General features: G+C 34.6%; 2 protein-coding genes across 2 annotated transcripts in view; one reads left to right on the forward strand and one right to left on the reverse strand.

Moving 5' to 3' along the window:
- The window catches only part of LOC134856977 (RNA polymerase-associated protein RTF1 homolog), a 607,680-nt gene that overhangs the window by 477,554 nt on the left and 120,346 nt on the right, over positions 1 to 9,780 (forward strand). The window lies entirely within an intron of this gene.
- The window catches only part of LOC134856993 (26S proteasome complex subunit SEM1-like), a 33,842-nt gene continuing 24,175 nt past the window's right edge, over positions 114 to 9,780 (reverse strand). Inside the window, exons 2-3 of the mRNA XM_063873312.1 lie at positions 1,130 to 1,381; positions 114 to 468 (exon numbers count right to left, since the gene is read on the reverse strand). Coding sequence (XP_063729382.1) covers positions 346 to 468; positions 1,130 to 1,336 — 330 coding nt within the window. The 5' untranslated portion in view covers positions 1,337 to 1,381 and the 3' untranslated portion in view covers positions 114 to 345. The remainder of the gene's footprint in view (positions 469 to 1,129; positions 1,382 to 9,780) is intronic.

The following is a 9,780-nucleotide window of genomic DNA, read 5'->3' on the forward strand; positions in this document are numbered from 1 at the left end:
CGAGGTAGAAAAACTCAATTTGCTGAAGGACATAAAACTTTTGCTGCAGATTAAACTCTTAAATCTTTATATCCAAACTCAAATTGCAGCGAAGCGAATCTTGTGAAGAGAAATAGGATAAAAATCGATTGAATAACAAAATGTTCGAAGAAAAACAAGCAGAAACGGTACAATGAGGCTTCACATGATTGCACAGTTTAAACAAAATCAACAGTATATCAGAGACACCACAAAATATCTCGCATACACACTGATCCGAACTATCTATATCTCTCATTATTTCAGGACATGATGTTGAGCTCTTTCATTTATGAAATTTCAAATAGTCAACTCAGATATAAAGAGTCAGTTGGACTCCATGGGTGTGGCTTTCGGCTTGGGGGTGAATCCTCTCTTTTCCAGTTCGGCTCTGAGCTCAACCGAGAAGTCGTCTTCAATCATGTCATCATCCCAGTCATCTTCCCACACCTACACGAACAAATTTCAATGTCAAGTCTTTTCAAAAAAGGAATATCTTCGATTCGTTCCAAAGAACACTTAAAGAAAAAAATTAAGCGCATATAACCAAAGATTTCATTTTCTGACGGGACTAGCCATGTTCCATTTACGACCAAAAGCTCAGACTTTGAAACTATATTATTCTGAAAATATGAGTACAGATAGTTAGAGGTTGATACACATACGGCGCCAATCCACTAGTGAAAAATTACTAGTAAGACTTTTCTTAACCTAGTTCAGTTTTTATAAAACGAGCAGTTGTTTTAATTTGCTGATTAATACTGTTTTCTTGAAAATTAAAATTATTTTTTTTTGAAAAAATAGCATGTGAACTAATACCCAAATCGCAGCATATTTAGTCCGATTAAGGAACCTTGTTGAATAAACTGAATAAACAATAAATTAGATTATTGATGTTAATTTATTAATGTTGGTTTTGAATTCAAAAAACCTGATGTCATACCTGAAATTAACATCTATATATAGAGCTATCGAAATCACCCCCAGGGTATGATGATTAAAGGTTGCGTCTCACGGACAATGAAAACAGATATACTTTGAAAGGACAGCCCAGAATGAAGTGTATGGCCATAGACCCCAACCACTAGGAATAAAATAATAAATAAGGAACCTTGGTGGTTTGAGTTGTGGGATCCACGTCGTCCCACTCTTCCGCCGGGAACTCCTCGAAGTCGTCGTCTTCATTGAGCAGAGCCAAGTCCACCTTGCCCTCCATCCTCTGTTTGTTCTCCCCACTCTCCCCTTGGGCTGCAGCCGAGGCATCTGTGCCAGCCTTGTTCTGCTCGCAAGATGCGGCGCTGTCTGTGGGATTGGCCATGTTGCTTCAAATGGACTCTCTTCACAGAACAAGAGACAGAGCTATCTGAAAAAGATTAAAACAGAGCAATCAACCATAGAAATATTACGCCACATACGACATACGAGCGATTCCCCTACTTCAGCCATGAGATATTCTAAGGCAGCATTAAATGTGGATATAGTGCTCATTTAAATTATCCGCACAAAACGAAAGAAACTTGAAAATTGAAACGCGTTAGTCTCTTATTGAGTTGGTTTGACCTTAGACTAAACACTAGGAAGACAAACGTGGTAATAATTTTAGCAGAATCAATGTGCTGCAATCAATTAGCTGAGAAAATCAGGCCGAAAAATTTACCTTGAAAACAATAAATTTTGGCTTTTTAGTGCCTAATTTCCACTAGTGACACAACTATATCGAGTTGAGCTCCTTAAGTAGCCTAACAAAGCTTAGCAAATTAACCAACATATGCGCGAAAAGTTTATAAACTGTTTTTAAATATAAAAAAAATTATCTGTATAAAGAAAAAACGAATTTTTGGCGACCAAATGAAAATTTACTTATACAGAATTGAGAAAATTATACCCTTCTTTAACTTCTTTATGTAGCCTTGGGCTACATGAAAGACTCGTTTGTTTTAGCAGCAGACTAATTGTTCAGGTTCAGAGTTTGATATAATTTTCCGTCTAAATGTCACTGCCTTCCCAGGACCAATTGCTATTCTTTGTTTCAAGAAATCAGCAAATACTTTCAAAGGCTCTCGACATTGTGTGACACCGCACACTCGTAACGACACAACACTACCAAGAGGCCCAGTCCTCTGGCTCAATAACTTTATTCATATGTGCGCAAAGCCACCGCATGTTTTCCTCAATAGTCATCCTCGCATAGAATAGTTCGCCGTGGGATTCCCAAAGCTCAGATATTAAGAAAGCATGAGATATTTTTAAACGAGGAGCCTCTCTCCGAGCACAAATCCAAAAAGTTGAATATTACTTTTGACCGAGTCTTAGTTTTGCCGCTCACTGTAAACAGTCCACCGACAAGGACAGGCGAAGGATGTGAGTCCACAAAATTTGTCCTAGGCAGGTTCAACTTGGGTTCAGAACAAAGAACAATAACTGTTAACTCATTCAGGGCCTATCAGACCCATACTTGATCAACAATAAAGCAGCTGCTAAACGAAACAACCACAAAAAAGCTCTCGCTCAACTTTACTACACTCAACCGCTGTCCCATCAGTAATTAACGTCCATTAAATTTGTAGCGCTTCAAAGAAGAAACTAACAATTTTCCGGCCACTTTTCCTATTTTTCTAAACCATTATCTAGAAGTCTCTTCCCTTAGTATTGCAATCCCATGTGAAAACTTAACAACACAAAGCAAGAAACCAAGTTCCTCGGCGAAGCCTCTCCCTCATAGGTTATCTGTATTCCTACTCTCAAATTGACCCTTCAGAACAATCCCTTTCAAAAACTACCGGCTGTAACCTCGTCCAACTCCAGTCTGGTCACTTAATTTACCTTTTCCGCCTAGATAGCTCCCTCTCCTAAATTTGCCCAACCTGCTTACTTGCACCCCCACAGTTCTTGCCGCTTTTTCGACTGTCCCTCGAAACCGCTTTCAGTTTCCGCTGCAGATGTGTGGCTTTAGCCGGGCTAACAGAAAAAACCTACTGCTCTTAACAGATAGATGGTTTTTCACATATAAGATCAAAAAATGCATAAATTTTTGTTATCAAGTAGTGAAGTAATTTGAGGAGCTTAGTTTTTTTGAATCTTCTGCTGTCTGTTAGTTGTTTTCCTCCCAAGCTCTTCTGCTCTATGTAATGATTTTCTTATGTATTTTTCTTCTCTCCTCATGCTATTCGTAAATAGGATAGTCAGTAATATCTGGAAATGGAGCGTAGCTTCGTCACCCTGGCAAAACTCATTTTAATAAACGGTGTATTGATTTTGCGGAAAGTCGCAAACCTAAAATCAGGCAACTTCCGAGAAAAAAAATTGTGGTTGGAAAGCCAGTATTTACTCAACCAAAAAACAATTTAAGTTTGTAAACAAATTTCACGCAATTTGTACGAAAGTTATCGTCTAAATTCTGTTATTTTCTGATCGTCTAATTTGCTTGTCGTATTTATTAAACCTCAGTTTTTCACTATCTCCTCCTTCTATCAGTTGTCTCACACACTCTGTCTCTTTCTGCAATCAAGTTATTCTCTCTTTTTCTTGTCTCCCTTTTTTTCCTTCATTTTAAAACAGCTTAATCACAAACTACACACTTTAAGACTCTTTGGATTTCAAAAACATTAAACGAACTTTTTGAATAACATTTACCTGCACTGAGTATCAATTGATTAATTTCTTCATCAGCTGAATTATCCTTCAGCTAAACCTGTTCTTAAAGCTCACTCAAGCGCCAGTTTTTGTAGGAGAAAAACTTTCGTTTCATCCGCTAAAGTGACTTGAAAGTGAGTTTAAGACAAAGGTGAAGCTAAAATTAAGAACAATTTTGAATAAAACAGTATTTGTTCACCAAAGACCACGAACAAAGTTATTAAGAGCCGTAACCGCTGCTAAATCCAGTTTTACTGTACCACAAACATAAACCGCAGTGAATTTGCCTTCATTGAGCGAAAACTATTGATGCCATTTAAAATAGAAGTCGCCTCGCCAAATAAAAACAAAACTAGCGCATGACTCCCACCTACGGTGCTTCAAATAGTACGTTGAACGTTAAAAGAGCTTCCAAAAACATGTACTAAACCGTGAACATGAACTGGGCTCATTTATCAGGCGCCACATCTTGGAAAAGGATTTGAGCAGTCACAATTGGAGGGAACTGCAACACATGAGTGTACCCTAACGTAGCTCCACAATTGGGTTGAGAATTTCAAGTTCCGTTAATTGTTTTCATATCTAAGTTTATGAAGAAAAAAAAATAATGCAAAAATATTAAAAAACGCCATATCTCGAAAACCAAAAAAATTGAGCACTCATATTTTGATGTTAGATTTGCAACCCCTGCGTGGACTCTGACAGTATTTCCACTATCGGGTCGATAATTTCAAGATTGACTAGTTTTTTATATCTAAGTTTTTTGAAAAAAAAAAGAAAAAATCATATAAAACTCCATATCTCGAAAAATCAAAAGGATTTGAGCAGTCATTATTTGACGCAAGATTTACAATCTCTTAGAGAACCCTGACAGCACCCCACTATAAGACTGAGAATTTCAAATTGAATTAGTATTTTATATCTAACTTTTTGAAAAAAAAAATAGAAAAGTCATAAGAAACGCCATATCTCAGAAACCAAAAGGTGAGCCGTCAAACTTGGACATTAGATTTGCAACCACTGAGTGTTTCCTGATAGCACCCCACTACAGTGTTCAATTTAATTCTCTAAGAATTTTGAGATTGTATTGCTTCAATTTGAGTTATAATTAAAATATTAAGAAAAAATCCAACATAAAAACATATTTTTTGTTGGGATCCAGTAAAAATAGCTATTGTGGAAGATAATAGATGAAGTACAAATCAAAAATCAGATATACTGTGAAATTCGTTTTTTTTTTCTGTTATTAGCTTCATTTTTTCACAATTGGAGAGCTATGTGGAGCTGTTAAGATTTTGCTCAATGAATTTTGCTTTAATTTTGATAAAATTTGTTCAATTGATACAGTTTACACCTAGAGTCAATTTTCTGAGTGTTATTTGGGAAGCTTTTTCATAACTAAGTATAGTTGCTTATTTCAACTTGTATTGCAGTAAATCACAAAAAATTTTCTTCTGTAGAAAAAACATCGACGCTTTTCAGAAAAAAACCATTAGACTTATTCTTAGAACTTTCTGTAAAAGTAATCCTATATATTCTCATTTCTACCATATGTTTAAGTTTTTCATTTGAATGCTTCAATTCGTTTCATACCTGGATTCTATTTTCTGAGTCAGTTTTCTGAGTGTCCCTTGGGAAGTTTTTTCATAACTAAGTTTATTTGCTCAATTCTACTTGCATTGCAGTGAATAACAAAATATTTTCTTCTGTAGAAAAAAATCATCGAAGCTTTTCAAATAAAAACCAATAGATTTCTTCGTATAACTTTTCGTAAAAACACCTAAATATTCTTATTTCTATGATAAGCTTGTTTTTTTATTTTGAATGCTTCAGTTGGTCCCAATTCTCTCTCACTATAACATTTTCGAGAAACTCCGACGAAAATCCAGAATAAAACAGTTTTTAACTATATTTTGCGAGAACAAAGATAGTGAGTGATTACAAACATTGAGTGTTTGCTAAAAAAAATAACAGTAATAACTTAAGAGAATTGGTCTCTGCTAAAGGTAAGCATGGACAAAATGCGGGGTAATGTTTAGACGATTGCCTTTCTAATTTGACCTCTGCCAGCAAATTGTTCGTTAAATTCCCCAATTTTGATTAAAATTTCATGCAAAGTGAGTTCAATATTGAGATACTATAAAAGGCAGAGAGCATAACTAACCTTAAAAAACCAAATGTAAACAACATATTCATGATAAGTTATGTTGTAGAAGCTAAAAAGCTAGCTAAAAATCTAGTTATGAAGAAGTTTTGGTTTCACTTCATCCACATTCTAATATACTTTTATAAAGCTTTCACACGTTTTTTAAAGTTATTTCAACATTAAAGATTTCATTTTACATCAATCACTTAAATTTACTATAGTCATCGCGAAAAGTTTCCCAGATGTTGTAGTAGTTAAGAATTAATAAATAGCTGTAAAATAGATGCTGAGTATAATATGAAACGAATGTATTTACTTCTTCAAAAAATCTGGTTATTTTCACGATTCTTCAGATAACTCGAAAGTTTCAGCATGTTTTTAGCTGATTTGAGCATTGTTTTTAGTATTCACCACACTATAGAACACACATCTTAGCTTAAATTAGATAAAATTTTATCGTAATTCTACTTTTTGTGGAAAAAAGAAAATTTATATTTTTTATCAAAGTTTTGTGTCATTGTTTTAAAATGATAGCAATTAATCAAAAATTCGGATTTCCATTCTTTTAACATAAAAAACATAGGTTTTCTTCAGGTTAGACGAAGACCGATTACAAGAAGTAGCCAAAAACTGTAAAAACTTCCCAAAAAAATGAGATTTTTCCAAAAAAAATAAGATTTTTCCAAAAAAAAATGAGATTTATGCACAAAAACTATCTTAAACTTGAGATTAATCTTAAACTTAGCATCCGAAACTAATTAGAAGGCGTTGAGAAAATCCATTCTTTATCTTAATGGGATTTTTATCAATCCCTTTTCGAATCTTAACCATTGCTGTATCGACAAAATCGGGCGCCAAAATTTTTCTCGAAACTTTTTATCTTACCATCTGAAAGCTATAACCAATTTCAACACATTGTAAAATCTATTCCCACGTAATACAACAACAATATTTACGAGTTAGGTAACGTGCGCCGAAATCTTTGCGAAAAAAACTAGACATTTCCACACAAAATCTAAAAAAAAATACCGTTTTTTTACCATTCTCTTACCATCAGACAAACCATGAAACCTTACCAATTCTATTCCCTATCTTAATACATTGGGAAATCTATTCCCTATGTTGATACATGGACGTCCGCATACCCCCTGGCCGCGTTTTTTCTGGCCTTTTTAAATTTGCTGTTCCATAGGGGAGTTTGCCTTCCTTTAATAAAGCAAAAGAACTGAACTGAAAAAGAAATCACAAGTCCGTAAAAAACCAAAAAAAACATCACGACGTATAATAAGAGTCTGAACTACGTTCATTGAAACTTAAAAAATATTCAAAAAATCGTTTTCGTCAAATCAATTTTCAATACTAACATCACATATCCAAAAAAATCAGAAACAAAACTACCTACACCATTAGAAACTTTACAAGGAGCTTTCAAAATGTTAGAAAAAAGCCAAATTTTCAAAAAAGTACTTTCTAAGGAACTTAACCGTCAAAAAAAGCAGACAGACAATAATCTAAGCTGGCTAAATATTGAACCAAAATCCCGGGCTTTGTGGTCTCAAGAATTGGTGTTACAGTAAATTGGAAGAAAGCTGAACCTTCAACAAAAGTCGGGATACGGGAAAAATCGAAAAAAAACAGACGGACGACAGTCCGAAAAAGCCCAAAAACTCTGGCTTGCAAAAAAAAAAAACAGGTCCCGGCCGGATTCGAACAACATAATTTTGCCGTATGAAGTAGTTGTTACCTCTACGCCAGATGCGCCGAATTGATGATTGAATTGAAACTGTACTTACCAAGCGGTATCAAAGCCGGTATTCTCAATAACCCCCTTCATGTCAAAAATTTCTAAACTAATAAAACAATTCACACACACACACACACAAAAACTTTTTCGGTCATTAAACGACGGACTAAGAGGCCACTTAGTCGATATACAATAAGCCGAAACCTATTAACAAGCTCAAAATGTCTGTTGCAACAGAAAGGCCCAGTAGATAAACAAATCCAGGATATGAGTCCTGTGATCAGTTATTTACGGTGAAAAAACAAGTCTTATACCGATTGCAATACCCTTGCTTACATCGCCTTAAACACCTTAACATCATGAGGATCCTATATTGCCAAAAAATTTCCCACACAAACTGTATAAATCTAATTGATAGAATTTGAAATTTGACCTCAAAAACTTGTTTCTCCTTAAAAACTTAAAATAGCTTGCAGTTACTTAAACCAAAAAGGCTCGACAAATTTTATAAGTATATCAACTCCTACGCAATTTCATGACGTAGAACTGAAAGAAAACTGAGTAGCACCACAGAAAATATTGCACACAGCAAAAATCCAACTGTTTATTCTTCAAGGCTATGATAATATTGTGAGCTGACCAACTGGTGAACTAAAAACATAGGCATCAGACAGTTGAAAGAGTCAATGAAAACAAGAAAACAGAAAAAAAACACTGGCTTTCGAATTTTAAAAAAATAGATAGCATCAAAGCTCTTTGAATTTCAGAACAATATACGACTGGCATTTTTTTTGATAAAAGTTAACCTAATTTGAGAAAACTGAATTATTAAGTAACGTTTTAAATCCGCTGGTAAATCTGAGAACTCAATTTCACTCTCGAAAGTAGGATTCGATCACGTTTTCGTGAACTTCACACTTTTGCAGTTTGTTATTGGATTTTGCCTTCCCTTTAACAAAAGAAACGAGCTGAACTTAAAACGAAATCAAATTCAAAGTACAAAAAAATCTATTTTGAGAGAGAACAAAAAATTGAAAAAAAGATCACCTATATAAGAGTCTGAACAATGTTCATTGACTCTTAAATACTGATACGGTAACGGTAGAAACACATTAACAAAATGAGAAGTTACTTAAACATTTTTTGAAGACTTTACACTAAATAAGACTCAAAACAAGAGAAAAACCAGCCTGATCAAGCGGAAACTAAGCAGGCAATTACCTGGGTGGACAATTGTTAATCCTTAAGGCCGAAAACCTTTCAGCAGAAGAAATTAAATAATAGGAGTTGATATACATTCAGCAATTGAAAACATCGAACAGAGCGGCGGCTAAAAAATGCAGACAAGCTCAGAAAATATGTTAACAAAAAGAAATTTCATCAGAACATATATGCCAACTGCTGCCCCGAATGATTCATTTTTTTGTTAAAGGTGGCTAGCCTGGAAAAAGTATTTATTCTGATTTGATAACATTTGCCGATCGCAAGCGAAATTAGCTTATTACTTTGAATATTGAGGTCAACCCTTTTCGGCACCGGAAAAAGTCACCTCGTGGTGTAAGATTAAATTGTATAAACAGGTCCGACTCCATTTCATCAAAACGGCTTCCAGAAGTTTGCTTCACGATATATTACAGAACCTCAGCTGCTTTGTATGAAGCAGATGATTAGACAGACTTAACTTCGATTTTTCCAAGCATGAAAAAATAGGATATATAAAACTGTTTAATAACAGCAAAAAAATATATATTTTTTTATGGAAAATTGAATCTAAGCTAAGCTAATCAATTCTTTAACACCATTTTACCAAATAAATTTCAGCAACTCAATGTGATAATTAAAATTTCAGGAAATTTCAAGTTAATAGAATAGAAGAGATTTTTTCAAGTTAATAGAATAGAAGAGATTTTTATGTAGCGCAGCTGTTTGGAGTTTTCAACCACTAGTTTATCAGCTATTGAATAACAAAAGATATTCTGACTCTTTCATTCTCTAGGCGGAGAGCCAAAAGAGGATTGAGTCACCGTTGCCAGTTGATCTGCTCGGAGAAACACTTCTTTCTTAAAATTATCTTCAAACGTTGGCTCATAAAATTTTTTTTCATCGCCAAAATACAGCCGCCAGATAATCGAGCGTGGTTTGTCATCCCTGAAGCTAGCATTGAATTCACATTTTCTATCTACAAGAATGCCGCGAAAAAGTGGATTGGCACGACACCCCCGAACGCACAAGCTTCGCA

This window comes from Symsagittifera roscoffensis, chromosome 1 (genome assembly GCF_963678635.1).
Source record: "Symsagittifera roscoffensis chromosome 1, txSymRosc1.1, whole genome shotgun sequence".
NCBI classification, from domain to species: Eukaryota; Metazoa; Xenacoelomorpha; order Acoela; family Convolutidae; genus Symsagittifera; species Symsagittifera roscoffensis.